The following is a 19,454-nucleotide window of genomic DNA, read 5'->3' as shown; positions in this document are numbered from 1 at the left end:
AACACCATTTCATTAAAAATTAACTTTAAAAAAATTCCAGGAAAGTATATTAAAGGATATCCTAACTCTTAGACTCTGTTTCCAGTTCTGCCACTGAGTTGCTATTGATTCCTTTCACCTGCATTTATTCTATATGAAAACTGAAAATACTATTTAGACTTCAACAGAGTGTCCCACATAAACTGCTGTAAACTTCACTGGAGATGCTAAGCAAATGTTATGTTAAAAAAAATTCTTATAAATAAATACTTTACAAAAAGCAAGAAAAATGCGCTTACCTATAGACAAAGGTATAGTCTTATTAGCAAATGCAAAAATAGCCCTTATATTCAGAAAGCAACCATTGCCATAATTCCTAAAGTGCCATTTCAAAGAGCCACAAAAATACTTCACAATGAAAATTTCAATTTTTTGAGACAGAATCTCACTCTGTAACCCAGCCTGAAGTACACTCACTGTAACCTCAAATTCCTGGGCTCAAGCAATCCTCCCAACTCAGCCTCCTGAGTAGTAAAAATTACAGGCACTCACCAGGATGCCCAGCTAATTTTCTTTTTGTAGAGATGGGGTCTCGCTATGTTGCCTAGGCTAGTTGTAAATTCCTGGCTTCAAGTGATCCTCCCACCTTGGCCTCCCGAGGTGTTGGGATTACAGGTGTGAGCCACCACACCTGGCCCACAATAAAAATTTAATTCACTAATTTCAAATAGCAGAGGAGAGAAGAGCAGCTACAAAACCAGCTTTAACAGAAGTATGTTGAAAATCAGTGCTTTAGGAGCAAATTAAAGTGACTCCTTTAAAATACACAATTGAAACAACACTTTAATGTCACCATTTTGCTTATGTATGAAATACAGACCATCATCAGTAAATTTCAATTCAAGCTACCTGTTAAAAAGTTAAATATACCTACCACATGATCCAGCTATTTCTCTTAGCCAGGAGAAAAGAAAGCATATGTCCATACAAACATTCACAGCAGCTTTATTTGTGATAGCCCCAAACTAGAAATAACCTAAATGCCATCAAGCATTAAGAAGTGAAGGCCAGGCATCATGGCTCACGCCTATAATCCTAACACTCTGGGAGGCTGAGGCCGAAGGAGAGCTTGAGATCAAGAATTCAAGACCAGCCTGAGCAAGAGTGAGATCCCGTCTCTACTATAAATAGAAAAATTAGCCAGGCATCGAAGTGAGAGCCCATAGTCCCACCTACTTGGGAAGCTGAGCAGGAGGATGGCTTGAGCCCAGGAGTTTGAGGTTGCAGTGAGCTATGATGATGCCACTGCACTCTACCCAGGACAACAGAGTGATACTTTTTCTCAAAAAAAAAAAAAAAAAAGAAAAGAAAAAAAAGAAGCGAATACATACCACTGAAGACCACTCAAAAAAAAAGTGAATACCTAAAATTGTGGTATATATACACAATGTACTACTCAGCAATAAGAAATGAACAAATGATAACAAGTGAATCTCAAATTTATCAGTGAAAGAATACACACAAAAAGAATACACACTGCATGATTCCCTTTATATACAATTCAAGAAAATACAAAATCACATACAGTGACAGAAATCAGATCAATGTTTGGAGGGAGAAAGGGGAGGATTATAAAGAGGCACAAAAAACTCCTATGGAAGATAAATATATTCCCTATCTTGATTGTGGTGATAGGCTTCATGGGTGATACATAACGTTAAAACTTATCAATGTATCACTTTAAATATGTACAGTTTACTGTATGTCAAGTATATTTCAATAAACAATAAAAGGAAAAAGAATTCAAGATACCAAACCTAATTCCATAGCTCTTGCCAATCAGCTCTATCTGTGATGAACATAGCACACTTAACCTACCAACTCCCAGTAGGCACACTGAGAAGTACAAAAGTACACCTAAATTAAGGGTTACCATTATCACAAAAAGCATAAAAGTTTAAACAAAGAAACGAGAATTCATCTTTAATCACTATGCCAGGCTGTTTCAGTGCCAAATGACACCAACTGCAACACAACCTAACAAAATAAGAGCATGCTGGGTGTGGGGCCCAAAGATTTTTAATTAAATATTTTAATCCAAATGTTTACCTTCTGTGATCTATAATCCCATTTTGGGAAAATAGAAATAACCCAAAGAAAAGCTTCACGCAGAAAGACGGTAATTTCAATTTTACTCATCAGAGAAAAATGGCAAAGAATTAGACCAATGGCACAGCTACGGGCTGGCATACTACATGGGCTATTCATTATGTCTGATTTTTTTTTTTTTTGAGACAGAGTCTCACTCTGTTGCCCAGTCTAGAGTGCCGTGGCGTCAGCCTAGCTCACAGCAACCTCAGACTCCTGGGCTCAAGCGATCTTTCTGCCTCAGCCTCCTGAGTAGCTGGGACTACAGGCATGCGCCACCACGCCTGGCTAATTTTTTCTATATATTTTTAGTTGTCCAGCTAATTTCTTTCTATTTTTAGTAGAGATGGGTCTCGGCTCTTGCTCAGGCTGGTCTTGAACTCCTGACCTTCAGTGATTTCCCCCCACCGCCCCATCTCGGCCTGCCAGAGTCCTAGATGTCTGATATTTTTAACTGGGAAAAAAGTTGCAAAAATACTAAGCAACAGAGCAGACACATACAGTATGATCAACAGGTTGGTTGAAAATATATCCCGGGAGAATAAAAGACAGGAAAAAACACCATAATGTCAGCATTTAAAGCCAATGGTTCTTAAACTGTGGTCCCTAGACCAAAAGCATCAGCATCATCTGGAAACTTCTTAGAACTGCAAGTTCTCAGACCTCATCCTAGACCCACTGAATCAGAAAACTCCAGAGGTGGGGCCCCATGACCTGGTTTTAACAAACTTGAGTTTGAGAACCACTGTTTAAAGGATAGGATTATGGGTGACTGTTTTCTTTCCCTTTTTATAACCTATATTTTCCTCAATTATGTTACTTTTAAAAATCCAACTAAGTTTATTATTTTACCAAAACACACACACTATGGGTCTACAGATAAAAAACTATTACGTTATAAGCTTTGTAAGGTCTAAATTGCATGCCTAAAAATCCAATGATTCCTGGAACCATCAAATCTGTTAAGACTGAACAAGAGCCAAGCACAGTGGCTCACACCTGTAATCCTAGTACTTGGGAGGCCGAGGTGGGTGGATCATAGGAGCTCAGGAGTTTGAGACCAGCCTGAGCAAGAGCAAGACCCTGTCTCTACTAAAAAAAAATAGAAAGAAATTAGCTGCACAACTAAAAATATATAAAAAAAATTAGCCGGGCATGGTGGCGCATGCCTGTAGTCCCAGCTACTCGGGAGGCTGAGGCAGGAGGATTGCTTGAGCCCAGGAATTTGAGGTTGCTGTGAGCTAGGCTGACGCCACGGCACTCTAGACTGGGCAACAGAGTGAGACCGTGTCTCAAAAAAAAAAAACAAAAACAAAAAAAAAGACCAAACATCAAATTTTAAAAATAGATATAAAATGCAGATCAAGGGGCTAAGAAAATTGCACCACTAGAAAAACCAACAAATCCAGGTTGTTCTAACACACACACAAATACGGAAAGGACTTTTATGGGTCACATCTGCAAAACATTTTTTCCCCTAAAAGCTGAATTTTTAGGCTTGCGTGTAATTTACTAGAACTGCTCTGCAGGAATCAGATGTTCTGAAGCTGTGAATGCTTACTCATGTAGGTTCCTGCTTAACCAAAATAAGTACCAGTATGTTATATTTGTCACCAAAATCTAGGCAGGGAAGACAAATTCAGAACACTGGGAGTTGCCAAATCTTTAACTTTCAGCTTGAAGACCATAAACTGTTCCAACTTCATCTCATCATGTCACTAAAACAGAGGCCACAGAAAAGAAAAGGCAAATCACAGGTTCTCAACTGACACTGGAGCTAGTTAAAAGATTACAGAATTGTCTACACTTTGAACACAAATTAAAGACTAACAAAGACTACTAACTTAGGGAATAACTACTGATTAACGGCAAAATACCAAAGTTGAAGTCAAAGACAAATGGCTACATATTTTAATGTTTTAGTTTTTTAATATCTTTTAAATAACAAGAGTACAGATCCCCATATACATCCCATCACATAAAATTCACTTTAACCTTTTCTAAGTCCTTGAAAAGTTCATTCTGAATGTAAGTTACTCAAAAAGCAAGGTAATATATATATAGTGCTGACCCAACATAAACAGTCTGTCCTTTCTGATCTAAAAAAAAAAAAAAAAAATTTTTAACTAATTACATAAGCACCACAACCACCTACACTGAATTTTTCACTAAACGCCAAGCACCATGCCTGGCACAAAGGGAGTGCTCAAACATTTGAGGGTTTGAATTTGTTATAGAATGCTTCTGAAACCCTAAAGCAGACCTCAATGATTCTGTAAAATTCACTAATGCCGTTAATGAACTTAGTATAAGATGCTGCCCCTTTCTATCATCACCCTTGAAGCTTTTGTAAGGGAAGCTTACATTTCTACCATACTTTTGAATCCCTGCATATGGATCAGTTAAGTGCATTTAAAGTGACGAATCCTGTTTTGTTACCGTACTCTCTGAAAAAAGGAATCTTTGAAATCTTGGTATTATAAATTCCAAAATCTTAACACCATGGGATATGTCAAGTCCCCATTATTATCACATCCACTTTTGTGATTTAACCTTAATTTTTCTGAACATTTATTTTATAACAGGTCAGATTTTCTCTCCTCTTTTTGCCCCTTGGAAACACACTTGGTCCTGTAACAACACTCACAGGCCCTCCCCAGTCCCCACCTCTTTTGTATATAAACACACTCTTGTCATACACTCCATCAGCTGTTTGGTAGCTCCTCCCCTCCTCCTTTTCCGGGTAGTAACAGGGTGGCCAATGAGCAGTGAGGAGCAGTGCCTGCGGCCTTTTGCCTGCATACGCTTTTCCAAAACAAGCAGCTCCAGCCTTCAGCAGGGGCCACTGGTTCACAGATAAAAGGATCTCCAGGGCTGTGCAACAGGGTGAGACGAGTAACCCCCACCAACAAGGAAACCCGTGTAATCTGAGCTGTTTGTTCCTCCACCAGGGAGAACTTAAACCGATATTCCTTTAGGGCAAATCACGCTTTAAGGTCACCAGAGTCCCAGTTCTCAGACAATCTAAATAATCAGCTGGTTGGAGGTGGAAACCTCAAAGGTTGCCAGGCTGGGAGTAGAGCACAGGATCACCAATCTACCTGACTTTGCAAACAAACAAATGGCAGCACTATTCGAGACCATTCCACAGGATTTGGGCTAACTGTAAGTTTTGTTTGGGGACGCATTCCTACGGGGCCCAAAAGTAATGTAAATCAGTTCCTAGGCTCCTGGGGAGGTTTGCACAACCCTTAGCAAAGGATAAGAGAAACAATGAATGAGTCAGAGTTTCAGAACATAATCGCCCAGCAGATTATTAAGTGCATTGGTGCAAAACACACACTCCCTGCATAACTTGGGAGTCAGCTCTCCTCCTACCAACCCATCACAAAAGAAATATCACTGACTCCAAACAGCAACCAGAAACGTGTCTCCAAAAGAACCTAGTGAGGTGGTGAAAGGCAGTGGCCAATTAGTTACACATCCTCTTCTCTCCCTACCCCCACACCACTACTCTCCTTTCCTACTATATAGGTTCCTGGCCAGGCTGTAAATTGTGGTGGTATAATTACGCTCAGGAGACATCCAAAAACCAGCTGAAACAGGAGATTGTAACAAAACCAGCTATCAGCCTCCACACCAAAGAAATCATCAAGGGGCATTGAGGGGCAAGAAGTACATTCCTTCAGACCTTTTCTTCCTACTTCCTCTCCACCATCTTTCATTTTCAACCTCCTCCCCTGCCCCACCCCACCCCCAGTCCCTTTCACACAATTGTACTCATTTTAGTAGAGGGTTGGGGAATTTTTCTTTAAATTTTTTGCTAAATATACCTTACTCAAAAATTGTTGGCTCCATTTGGGCCTACTGATGTGAATTCAACAGAAAAAGGAGGCCACAAAATCTCTCACCCACACAAAAGGAAATCCAAAAATGTTAACTTCCAAACTCCGTTATATCAGAAAATAACAAACATGAAACAAAGATAACCTCTGGCTTTTAAATCTTGAGATGGTTATTCTATTTCAGAGATCTACGATTTTAAAGCGCCTCTGCTTTCTTTTGTCAAAAAGAAGGAAGGTGGGGAAAGAACAGAAGGCCAATGCATCTTTGCCTTTCTTCATCTTCTACTAAAAATAAGCTATGAAATAAGCCACTTAGGGGGAGAAAAAAAGACACCCTGCTGTTCTTTGTCTGTTTTCCTCTCCCTCTCCACCCCCCCACACCCCGACTCCTAAATGCGGTTATCATTCTAGATGCCACAACTACTAAATGAACAAAAGGCACTGTATGGAAAAGGCATCAGGTCAAGTTAGGCCTCCCTCTTTATCCTCAGTCTTTTAAAAATATATGTATGTACATAATTTGAGAATCTGACATCGATCAAAAACAGCTGGAATTCTCTCCCCCACTCCATCCCAATTAAACATTAGGTAGAAATTTGCATTCGGTGCGACAGTAACTCTCAATTCAAGATAAAAATAACTCAGATTCTGCCACCATGTCATTTCCTAGTTTCTAAACAAAAATAAGAGCCGAAACTGCTTTGTGTAAAATGTACACACAGTCATAGTTACAAGTTTTCCTGCAACCTTATGAAAAGCCAACATTACTGGTATCATTCACACATTTACAAAACAATCACAGCCACAAACAGCTCATAAAGAGTTGATTTCACTTGTGCCTAGACATATATTTGGTACATTATACTTTATTACTTGCTGTCTCCAATCCCCACTTCCACCCTCCACAAATTCTAAACTCCAAAACCTAAACTTAGAAGTTTATCTACCGTTCCTAATTTCTATTCAAGTTTTCCGTGATCAAGAAGAAAAGCACCTTATTTCTGAAAAGATTATGAAAAAAATAATCTCTTGCCCAGGCAACTTCCCTCCCATCCCCCACTTCCAAACCATATGCAAAAACTACTTTAAAACTTCAGCAAATTCCATAACTGAGTATTTGACAATAATCACTGATCTCTACAAAGAGGTAAAACTCAATCAGAAACGTAACAAATAGAAGAAAGAAGGAATTCACCTGAAGAATTTAGCCAAACAACTTGAGTTATATAAACAAAACCCTGCAACAGGGGGAAATGGTGGGGGGATGGGGATGCGGCAGAAAGAGAAACAGGAGACAGGACTTTTTAACTGCAAGTTCCACACACTACCAACCCCCTACCCCCCAATTTCCCCCTCTTCCCACGGATTAGTTGTTCAGAACACTGGGCTCCCCTTACCCTCTAAATTACTCCTTTAAAAAAAAAATTCCTCAATTTGTCACAGGAACCTTCGCGAATTTCTCTAGCTGGTCATGAAATAATCAGTCTGGACTCCAACCAAAACCACTGCCTTGAAGGAGTCTTATCAGTTATAGCTTTCTCACTGCAACCTCCAGAGTGTATAAAGTTGGGGGGAGGGGTAGAAATAAAGGGTGTCACTTGGCAAGATCAGGGCAAGTATTCCCCAAGAACCTTATCCTCACACAGGGAGTTTTGCTTAAGTGGCTAGAACAGTGGCTATTTTGTCCAGGAGCTCCTCTTTCTCTCCCTCCCCGCAGCTGTCATATCCACAATATGGAGGGTGGCTTGCTGGAGGGCCTGGGGGTCCTCATCGCATACAACTAAGGGTGGGATAGGCTTTGTCAGTGCAAAGAAAAACAGCAGGGTTCTTCTAGGGACCATAAAGCTTAACAAGACTCTTCGATTTAAAACACATAGAGCTCTTTATTAGAAGAGGGGGCCCTGAGCAGGCTACTCTCTTCCTAATATAGAAAGGAATTAGGGATAAAGGAGGTCGCTTGAGTTACCCCAGTTCAAGCAGCATTGTGAGCGGAAGAAATGGGGACATCTCAAGAAAGAGAGAAAGGCTTCCCTCTCGGGAATTTCTACCTTGGGTCCCTAAATCCAGAGCGAGCAAACAGGAAAGAGAGACCCTGAAGATGGGCCCGGTGGTGGGGAAGAGAGTGAGACGGCTAGTCCTGCAAAAAGAAAAAAGGCCGTCTTGGGAGTCCAAACGCCGTGGAGGAAACTCACGGGCACTGGGGGTGCAGGAAGAGCGAGCAGCAACGCGTATTTCAGGGTGCTGCAGATAAAAGCAGAGCTGAAAAAGCTCTCGGCTCCTGGGAGGTGCCCAAGAGCCGCCGTAGGCACTGGGGGGAGGGAAGCGAGCCTCGGACAGTGGCCTGGAGTGCCCCAGGGCCCTTGCTTGGTTTCAGGAGGTGCCCTGGGCATCCCCACACCGCCCCACACACACAGCCCGAATTTCCCCTCCACGAAGGATACAGCTTGACCACGTCCGTGTCCATCCGCCTCTTGCCCGGACTGGGGGATGACATGGTGTCGCCGCCGCCGCCTCCCCGTCGCCTGCGCCGCCGCCGCCGCCTCCCTCCCTTCCTCGGCCCGTCTGTCACGGGCCCCGGGCCCCGGCTCTCAGGAGCCCGCGGCCGCGCCGGCTCCTCGGTGGAGGTGGCAACACCCCCGCGGTCCTGTCGGGTCCCGTCAGCCGCCGCCGCCGCCCCCCGCACGGGGGAACACCGGGCACTGTCCGGCCGAGTGGGGGTGGGGACCCCGCGGCGCCCGGCTCGGGCTGCCTCCCTCCGGCTGTGGTTCCGCCGCGGCCCGGCCCCGGCGCGCCTCTGCGCCGCGCGCCGCTCCCTCCTGCCTGCTCTAGCTCGCCCGCTCACCCTCTGGCCGGCTCCTAGCAGCCTCCACTACAAGCGGACGACTCCAGCTCAGTCGGCCTTCCTACCCCAGCCTCGCTCTGGGCGCCGTGACGTCACCTCTGTGACGTCATCGGAGGGGGCGGACCCAGTCGGCGAGGGGTGGGGCGTCGCCGCGCCGTGGGCTTTCCCGGGGCATTCTGGGAGATGTAGTTCCTCTTTCTCCTGCCCTCTTCCCAGCCCTGTCTGCCCCCTCCCCCAACTTCCCCACATACTTAATCGCTCAACTGCCAGTGTCGTTATCATCATCATAAACGATAAAAGTAAATAATGGCAACATTATTACTTCCATGTGTTGTAGAGTAATGACCCTCCTTCTCACACACTCAGTTAAAAAGGGTGTTTATTCCATTTGGAGGAGGCCAAGGTAGCAATTACTCAGAATGGCACCAAAATCTGGAAATCCCCCCCTCAGCAGGTTCTGCAGGGAACCCTGGAGAAAGAGAATTCGTTTACAGGGATTATAGACCACAGCAAGTCTTCCTCGGAGCTCACAAGCCAGGGTTCATTACACTCCACGTGTATACGGCCACTATTTCTAGGATTAGAGTTGAGGCAGCAGGTGGCAAAGCCAGAAATAATTTAGTACTAATGTCCTTATTCTACAGAATATTAAGTAATTTCCCAAAGTGAATGACAGAAGCAGAAACACCCTAAATATATGTAGCTCAGAACAAAGATTGTTCTGCTCCTGAAACTCCTACGCTAACCTTATATACTCATTCATTCAGTAAATATTTATTAAGCACCCTCTATGTGCTAATCACTTTGCTGGACATGAGGATATGATGGTGAACTAAGAAAGACTAAATTTACACAGCCCTCCCCCTATGGTCTGTGGATCTATAATGTCCGCATTGCCTGGGAACGTGTGAGAAATGCAGTCTAGGCTTCACCAAAGATCTTCTGAATTAGAACTTGCAGTTTAACAAGGTCCCCAGGTGAATCTTATGCACGGTGAAGTTTGAGAGAGAGATACTGCTCTACAAGATCCTCCAAATGAAGTGATATGGAACCCAGGAGTCAACCAGGCACAGGAGGCAGTAAAGAATGTTCGGGACGTCTCTTATATTTATATCAAATTTTTACTGCCAACTCTTTTCAAAAGTTTTATCCATTCCCTATTCCCATGAATACACTTGTACTTTGTCAGACCACATGCGTTGAATCCCCTTAAGTAACCACCTACACACACACACCTGAGACAGTAGCAATCAGCTAAAGTTGAACATTGTTTGCTCCTATCATTCCATCCCTCAAAAAGGCAGGATATTTTTTATACATAATATAAATATATGTAACATAAATTTACATTTTAACCACATTTAAGTGTATAATTCAGTAGCATTAAATACATTCACAATGTTGTGCAACCATCACACTACCCATTTCCAGAACTTTTTTTTATCATCCCAGAGACTCTGTACTCACTAAACTACTCATTCCCCGTTGCCTCCAGCCCTTGGTAACCTCTCTTCTATGTTCTGAAAAAGATGGGCTATTTTAACTGCTTCTAAAAGGAGTGCATTGCTCTTTCAAATTGCACATAGCAAATCTGTCAGGAGGAGGACATGTCTGAATGAAGAGATTTCTAACCCCCTTTATTTGACCACTTTGTTAAAGGGAGATAAAGACGGAGCAAAGATTTGTCTTCCTGATTGTGTCTCCTCTAGGCTCTCTGGGCCACTACCTCCTCTCCCAGAATAGCTCCCCACTGTCCTTCACCTGTTTAACTCTAAGACAGTGCTAAGATAATGGCTCCCAAGCTTTGGTGTACTTGAGAGTCACCTGGGAGCTTGTTAAGCTCACGAATGCCCAGGCCCCACCCTTGGGAATTCTGATTCAGAAAACCTGGGGTGGGGCTTGACCATCCATGTCTTTAAAAAGCTCCACAGGTGATTCTGATGCAGGTTGAAGCTTGAGAACCCCTGCCTTTAAGATTCCAATAGACATTGCAACTTCCAAAACACCTGCGTGACCACTGCAGGTGGGTTAAGTGCTTCCATAATGTCCTGTGCAAGTAAGGGAGGGTCTGAGTGCCCTTCAAAGTTTTTCCCCAACCTCAGATGGCAAGCCTAGGGGACCCAAAGATGTTTCTAGAACTCAGAGTGTGTGGAGTCCAGAACAGATAGAACACGTCGAGGAAGAAACACTTGAGAAAGAAGGGCATGGATAGAGCCTAGAAATTTTCCCTGGTGCTTTAATCTTCACCAATGCTGTAACTGCTGTGAGCCAAGTATGGGGCAAAAATAATCAGGGGAGTGCTTAGTTAGAGAAACTTGTTGCCCTACTGGAGAAGGTAGGGCTGCTCTACCTAAAAATGCAATGAAGATTTAGCCCTCTGGGCAGTCATTGAAAAGAAATCATCCTAAAGAGGAGTTATTGTGTCTTTAGTAAGTGTTTTAGCTCTGGATTACTTAAGGACAAACCTGCCCCTTCTCAGCTCTTAATTATGCCTCAGTTAATTGCTTATATCCTCCCTGAGCCTCAGTTTTCTCATCTGTAAAATATGGCTTATAATGCCCTACCCTTGAGTGGGTTGATGGAGTAAACGGAAAAGGAATGTAAAAGCCCCTTGTAAACTACAGGCTTTCATAAAGGTAATGTGAAGTGTTGATTACAAGGTGTAATGTGTTATTTGTGGTGGTATTATCATATAATTGTTAATGTCAATCTTCCATTTGTCCCATTCCTTATACAATGCATATCATTTAAGGAGAAGGGCATTCACTTTTGGGTTTTTTTTTTTTTTCTTTTTCTTTTTTTGAAGATGTCATGATGTCATGGTGTCAATTCCCTCTCTTTGTGATGAAGGTATGTTCACATTCTTATGATTTACCTTTTCTAGCTGGGCATTTTGCCATTTGTTCCTTCATAAACCTACCTCCCCTATTCTAACCTCCTCCTCCTTCCCCCACTGCAATCCTTCCCTCTTCTTTGGAGAGTTCAACCTGCCTTTGACCAGGTAGGTTCAAAAGGTGGCCCCAGGCCCAGCAGTGATTCACGTCTGTAATCCTAGTACTCTGGGAGGCCCAGGCCGGAGGATCTCTTGCACTCAGGAGTTCAAGACCAGCCTGAGCAAGAACAAGACCCTATCTCTACTAAAAATAGAAAAATTAGCTGTGGTGCATGCTTGTAGTCCCAGGCACTCAGGAGGCTGAGTCAGGAGGATCACTTGAGCCCAAGAGTTTAAGGCTGCAGTGAGTTACCATCCCAGGGTGACAGAGCAAGACTCTGTCTCAGAAAAAAAAAAAAAAAGTGGGCCCAAAGCAGAACCAAATGACAGCCCTGGCTTGACTTATTTTGGTGTACAAAAACTGGAGATCCTCTTAGCAAAGGTAAGTTTGCAATCACTTTTTTTCCCAATCTTTCAGCCATTCAGAATGTCAATAATTTACTCTAAGACAACACTGGGGCCTGGGAGTGTCTGTTTATATGTGTGTACACACATGACAGTGCTCTGGAATGAGCGATGTTCTTCCTTATCAGGTACAACCAAAGGGTGCCTGTGAGGGAGCAGCTGTCCGGCCCTGCCTGACTCATGAGTGTTGCAATCTGGGAAATGTATTCAGGGCCTGTTTATCTCTGCCCAGAGCAGAGCCAAGCTTGACCCATGAAGCCTCACATCTCAGCAACAGCTTCTCCAAGGCAAGAAAACAAGTTTGGAAAGAATATGATGCTTTGAGCAAAACACTAAGAGGGAGTAAGATGAAACCGGTTGTTTGGTAGAATGAGTAGAAGAGCCCAGCCCAGAAGCTGCTCTGTCTCTGAAGTTACCTGTTAACCCCAACAGCTCTGAAACCAAAGTGAATTTATCACTGCCCCCATCAAGAGTGAAAATCACCCATAAAAGACCTCCTGATTCTGTTTGACCATTTCTCATCAAGAAAGTGGTTCATTGTGAACTGGCCTTCTTGGCATCTGGGATCACAGGTCCAGACCCTTGTAGAAGGTAATTGTATCAGCAGTTTCTTTGCTGCTGTGGAAATAAAAGCTTAAAACCCATTTCAAGTTATCTCCATGTAACCTTGTCACAGTTTGTCCCAAGAGAAGTAGTGAGAGCTTAGGAACATGCAGCATGATTCAGCAAGAGCATGGAACTTAGAGACAGATGACCCCTTCCAGTCCCAGATCTACTTAGTATTGATATAACCTTGGGCAGGTCACCAAGCCTTTATATCTCAGTTTTCTCATCTGTAAAACAGGATGATAGCACCTGTACTATCTTTGCCTGGATCAAATAGATGATGCAACCTCTAAAGTGCTAGTCATATATGGAAGGTTTTGTCATGTACCCCTACACACACACTACCTAATGCCAAACCTCAAGGAGGGAGTGAGGTTGAAAATTATTCACACCTACGCTGAGTGAGCTCTCCCCTGGGCCAGCTCCCCTGTGTAGAGCCCTTGTTTTGCCAGCTGTGGCCTCCTGCCTGTCCTTCCTTGCTTCCTCCCCTGGGCACCCCAGGCTCAGTCTTCAGGCCTCTGCTCTGTGTTATCTACAGGTAATACCTAAGTGACCTCATCCAGTCTCAAAGCTTTAACCGACTCCCTAATGGGGCCCCTGCCCCTCGCTATGGGTCAAACGTCCCCTCCAAAATTCATGTTCAAATTTAATTGCCAGTGCAATGGTATTAATAGGTGGAACCCTTAAGAGGTGATTAGGTCATGAGGGCTCTGTCTGTGATATTCTGTTTCAGCAATAGAAAAAAGACTAAGACACCCCTGTGCTCCAGATGCATATACACAACTCCCTGTTCAATATCTCCTTAAACTTCTGATACCACTTCCTCACATATTTTTCCCCATCTCGGTGAATAGGAATTATTAAGTTGAAATATATGAAATTGCCTTTTATGGTTAACAGCCATCAAATATTGGCAATTTCATTTGGTTCAGCCTAATATATTCTTCTAACTACTCAGGCCAAAGGCCTTGGACTGTGACCCTTGACTCTTCTTTCTTTAACCTGTACACCCAATCCTCAGGAAATCCTGTTGGCTCTACCATCAAAATGCATCCGGAATCTTTTCCTCACCATCTCTATCAAGCCACCATCATCTCTCACTTGGATTACCACAATCACTTCCCAACTTAAGTTCATTTCTTCAACCCCTGTATTCACTCACATGAATAAAGCAGATCTCATCTCCCCACCATTCAAAACCCTCCAAGGGCTTCCCATTTCACTCTATGTAAAAGCACAGCCATCACAGGTTTTCAAGACCCCACAGGATCTACCCTACTGTTTCCTATCACTCCTTTGTAGCCACGCTGGTCTTCTTGCTATTCCTTAAATACAACAAGCATGCCTCTGCCCCTGGGCCTTTGCACTTGCTATGTACTTCCCCTAGATAAGCACGTGGCTTACTCTCTAATCTCCTTTAGGTCTTTGCTGAAATGTCACCTTCTCAGTGAAGCCTTCCCTGAATACCTTACTTAAAATTGCAGTCTCAACTCTACCCCAGCACTTCCTCTTCCTTTTTCTTTTGTTTTTCTCCCTAAGACTTACTACCATCTCACTGTATTTTACTTAGCTATCTATTTCTCTTCCTCCTCCACCAGGATGTAAGCTCCATGAAGACAGGGACCTTTGCCTATTTCATTCACTGTTGTACATCCAAAGCCTAGATCACTATGTGATACATAGTACGTGTTCAAATATTGAATGAATAAAAGGAAGAAGGAAGATTGCACCTAAAAAGGCAACAAAAGATTAACAGCTTAAAGCAGTCCCTTGGAAGCTCACGAAGTTAATTCTTCCTAATAGTCTCTATAGAGTGGCAGGAAACCTCATGTAGTGATTATCTACTCTGCACCAGGCACTGTGCCAAGGTGTGTTACTTATAACCTAACGACCTGGCAGGACAGATGTTATTTTGCCTGTAGTACAGATGAAAAACCCTAGGTTCAAAGAAGTCAAGTAAGTTGCCCAAGGTCACACAGACAGTAAATGAAAGCGACAGCATTCAAATCCAGGTCCCCACCTCAAAGCCCATGCCACTTGCAATCTGTGCCACCCTGTCTGTTAATTCAAATGAGAAAATCTCTAGATGGTGTTGATGAACTCATTATTTTTAAGGCCCAACCTACATTTTACCTAAGCCATTCTAAACCAAATTGATGTTCCCTGAAAAGTCTGTGCCTCCCTCGCAGCAAATGACACCACCACTCGGCCAGTTGCTCACACCACGTCCTCTGACTGTCCCTTGACTGTTCTTTCTCAGCTCTACATGCAGTCGTCAGTAAGCTCCCCAAGATCCCCCTTCCACACACTTCCCAAACCTGAGCCCTTCTCCCCAAGACCATCGGCTGATGCGAGACCCCGCCCGCTCCGCAATGGATCCTGACGGGCCTTTCCGCTCCCCCTCTGCCTTCTGCAACCCTCACCCTACAGTCTGTTCACCCAGGAGCCAGGAAGAGGTTTTACATTTAAATATGTCTTTACTTAAAGCACAGATGGATCATATTATTTATATATATGTGTATTTGTGTATATGTATATGCACATAGTAATATATAAATTGTTCTGCTATTAGCTATTTTTATAAGGTATGGTTGACAAATAAAATTTGTATATATTTATGGTGTACAACGTGATTTTTTTTCTTTTTTGAGACAGAATCTTGCTCTGTTGCCCAGGCTAGAGTGCCGTGGCATCAGCCTAGCTCACAGCAACCTCAAACTCCTGGGCTCAAGTGATGCTCCTGCATCAGCCTCCTGAGTAGCTGGGACTACAGGCATGCACCACCGTGCCTGGCTAATTTTTTCCATATATTTTTAGTTGTCCAGCTAATTTCTTTCTATTTTTTTAGTAGAGATGGGGTCTCGCTCTTGCTCCAGCTGGTCTCGAACTTCTGACCTCGAGCAATCCTCCCACCTCGGCCTCCCAGAGTGCTAGGAATACAGGCGTGAGCCACCGCGCTCAGCCAATTAGCTGGCTTTAACCATATCATAATGTAAACATATATCAAAACATCATGTTGGGCCAGGGCACTCTAGCCCGGGTAACAGAGTGAGACTCTGTCTCAAAAAAAAAAAAAAAAAAAAAAAGCCAGCTAATTATCTATCGCCTCACATATTCTGTTGTTGTTGTTGTGAGACAGAAATGTTTTAAAATATTTAAAATATAATTCAGTGCAAGTCACTTCCCATTCACAGAAGGAATTCTCCTCAATTCTCGATTCTGGAACCTGGGCTTAGGCTACGTCTTCATTCTCATTTCCTATTTCACTCTTACCCCCTCAGGCACTCTGGGCATTTGTGTCCTTGGACACACCAAGCTTGTTCCTACCTCAGGGCCTCTTCACTTGCTGTTCTTTCTTTCTGCAATTCTCTTCCCTGCATCCCCATGGCTGACTCCCTCTTTTCTGCCCTCTGGTCTTTAGTCAAAGATCCTGTCTTCAGAGTGCATCCCTTGACCACTCTATTAAAAAGGCACACCATTTATTTTTTTTTGTAAGATAAATATTACAGAAGAATACACCACTTATCTTTATGCCCTTACCTTGCATTTGTTTTTATTTTGGGTTGTTACGGGTTTTTTTTTTTTTTTTTGGTAATTTTTTGGGTTTTTATTTTGAAAATGTTCAAATATACTTTAAAGTTGAGAGAATAATAGAAAGATCACCCAAATAAAATACCCACCATCCAGATTTAACAACTGTTAATATTTTGCAGTATTTGCCTTACTTACACGTAGGCATGTACGTGTGTTTGTACTTTTTGTTTTTTTGTTAACCTTTTTGAAAATAAATTTCGGATACCAAGGCACTCCAGTCCTGCATACTTCAGTATGCACGTCCTAAAAATAAGCATGTTTTTCTCTATATCATTATCACACATAAGAAAATGGGCAATGATTCCCTAATATCATCTAATTTCCAGTCCATATCAGATGTTCATAATTAGCCCTTTTATAGCTTTTATTGAACCAGAATCCATTGAAGTTTCAAATAATGTGTTTAGATTTTATATCTGTAGTCTACTATAATCTGCATCAGCCCCCCACACCAACTTTCCTGCAGCATTGATGTTTTGAAGTAACAAAGCCAATTGTCTTGAGGAATGTCTTATAGTCTATTTATTGACTAATTGTTCCTTTGTAGTGTCATTTTACTTATTCCTCTATGTTGTGTATATCCTATATACTGGAAACTAGGTCTAAATGCCTCAACACATTCAAGATAAATATTTTGGGCAAAAATACAATGCTCCCTAGGTTGTGCTGGGTATTTCATATTGTATCACTTCACAGGAAGGCACATCACATCAGGTTGTCCCTCTACAAGTGATGTTAATGTTGATCACTTGGTTAAAGCAGTGACTGACTGCCAGATTTCTCTCCTGATGCAAAGGCTCTATTTCCCCTTTGCATTTAGTTCTTGTTTTAGCACTTACCATCTGATACAGCATTACATAGTTGTTTGTTATATAAACATGTGGGAACAAAGATTTGGTCCCTTTTGTTCACTGCTGAATCTACACCATCTAGAACAGTGCCTGGTATAGAGTTGGTGGTAAACAAATATATGTGGAATGAATAACCAGAACTATGCCTGCTACCATTCATTTTGGCATTTGGTTACTTTGCAGTTTGATGGTTTTGATTAGCTTCTGATCAGCCAATACTGATAACTATTGAAGCTGTATAATGAATGCACTAAGTTCCTTGTACTATTTGCTCTAATTTTGTGTGTTTGAAAATTTCTTTACACACTTTTTAAAAAGAATGAGGCTCTGAGACAAGATGAGCTCATTCTGAATCCTGGCTTAGCCCCTCACTAGCTGTGTGACTTTGGACAAGCTGTTTAACCTCTCTGTGCTTCAGTGTCCTCAACAAAACAGAGCTGACCACTGTGGCCTGATTGTCAAATTAAATAGGCACTCAAATGTTAATGATGATTATCATTAGTTACTTAAATATTTCTTGAAAGCTTAGTCTGGCTTCCCCAATTAGTCAGAGAACAATAATTATATATTTATAGTTCTCTGCCCTCCTGCATCCCTCCTCCCTCCCCTGTGCTATGTACATAATAGGCAGTAAATAAGTGCTTGTTAGTGACTAACTGAAAAGTCCTCTTTGGTATAAAAACTTATACACAGATGTTTATAAGCAACATTATTCGTAACAGCCAAGAAGTGGAAGCAACCCAAATGTCCATCAACTGATGAATGGATACACAAAATGTGATATATCCATACAATGAAATGTTATTCAGCAATAAAAAGAAAAGAAGCACAAACACATGCTATAACATACGTGAACATTGAAAACATTGTGCTAAGTAAAAAAAGCCAGGCACAAAAGACCACATATTGTATGATTCCTTTGAAATGAAATGTCTAGGACAGGAAAATCCACAGAGACAGAGAGTAATCAGTAGCTGGGAATGGGAAAACCAGGGGTGGGGGGTGGGGGGGGAGGGGAGTGACAGCTAAGGGGTGCAGGATTTCTTTGTGAGGTGATGAAAATGTTATAAAATTATGGTGATGGTGGTACGGATGCATGAATATACTAGAAACCATTGAATTATGTACTTTAAATGAGTGAATTGTATGAAATGTGAATTATAGCTCAATAAAGGTGTTTTTTTTTTTTAAATCTTTTCCTTGTTACTCCAGGTCTCAGCTAGGACAGTGCTGACGGAGTATCCTGTCCCTTCTCTTCCTCTCCGCTCTCCCTTCGAGCCAGGCAGAGGAGTTGAGGTGTGGGAAGAAGGAAGCCTCCGCAGAGCCCACGACCATGCTTTACCTGCTTTTGATCCACTTGCCCGCTAAGAAGAACCATAGCTTATTTCTTTTCAGTAAACACACTGCTTTGCCATCTCAGGGCAGCATCCCATATTGTCCCACCGAATGTGGGGCTGGCCCTTTCCTCCCAGCCTGTAAGGCTATTGCAGGCCAAAGTCCCCTGGGAGGGCAACACAGCTGCCCATCTAGTGGAGGTCGCCCTTGCCAGGCTGCTTGTGCACCCACACTCTGTCTTGTGGCTGTTGTGTGACTGCAGCCGCCACCTGTGTCTGGCCCAGCTCCCCTCCTGCACTGTGAGCAGGAATCGTCTTCTCTGTCTTTGTGTTTTCTGTGCCTAGATCAGTCATTTGCTCCTAAAAGGCAGAATGTGTGGAGTCACATCTGGCGGTGCTCTCTGAAAAGGAAAGGGGAGGCTCTGCCCCTCAGGATCTGGGGTTCTGAATTCCAGCCCCAGCTCTGTCTTGTCACAGGGCATGGGGGACTGCATCTACTTGCTCCCTGCCAGACTGTGGGGGAGACTGGGTCATACCAGGAAGGTTACACAGTTTACATCGAATCAGAACCTTTTTTAAAAATAGGTTAAGTCTGAAAGGATGTAGCCAAATTTGTCTTATTCCTCTCAATGTCAGCAGGACTCTTCTGCTAATTTCGCTAGAGGAGAAATGAAGTTACCTTAGGGGAAAGTGAGATGTATAAATTTGCTTAGGGCTGGGCACCTCAGCTTATGCCTATAATCCCACACTTGGGGAGGCCAAGGTGGGAGGATCACTTGAGGCCAGGAGTTTGAGACCAGCCTGGACAACATAGTGAGACCCCCATCTCTACAAAAATATTTAAAAATTAGCCAGGCA

At 42.8% G+C, this 19,454-nt stretch overlaps 1 protein-coding gene and 2 long non-coding RNA genes across 4 annotated transcripts in view; 1 reads left to right on the top strand and 2 right to left on the bottom strand.

Annotated features, from left to right (window-relative positions):
• Nucleotides 1-8,403, bottom strand: part of LOC123647758 — a 48,223-nt gene extending 39,820 nt beyond the window's left edge. The window contains exon 1 of the long non-coding RNA XR_006738327.1: nt 8,021-8,403. This is a non-coding gene — a long non-coding RNA (uncharacterized LOC123647758). The remainder of the gene's footprint in view (nt 1-8,020) is intronic.
• Nucleotides 1-8,897, bottom strand: part of UBE2H (ubiquitin conjugating enzyme E2 H) — a 98,068-nt gene extending 89,171 nt beyond the window's left edge. For both annotated transcript variants that reach the window (XM_045565505.1, XM_045565506.1), the window contains exon 1: nt 8,414-8,897. In XM_045565505.1, the coding sequence (XP_045421461.1) occupies nt 8,414-8,466 (53 nt within the window). In that variant the 5' untranslated portion in view covers nt 8,467-8,897. The remainder of the gene's footprint in view (nt 1-8,413) is intronic.
• On the top strand, nt 5,265-12,380 carry LOC123647760. The gene is made up of 3 exons (XR_006738328.1): nt 5,265-5,292; nt 11,621-11,664; nt 12,340-12,380. It is a non-coding gene; the product is annotated as an uncharacterized LOC123647760 (long non-coding RNA).
• The last annotated feature ends 7,074 nt before the right edge of the window (nt 12,381-19,454 follow it).

The sequence above is a fragment of the Lemur catta genome, chromosome 11 (genome assembly GCF_020740605.2).
Source record: "Lemur catta isolate mLemCat1 chromosome 11, mLemCat1.pri, whole genome shotgun sequence".
NCBI lineage: Eukaryota > Metazoa > Chordata > Mammalia > Primates > Lemuridae > Lemur > Lemur catta.
Note: the sequence above shows the minus strand (reverse complement) of the source record. Positions and strands in the feature narration are given on the sequence as shown.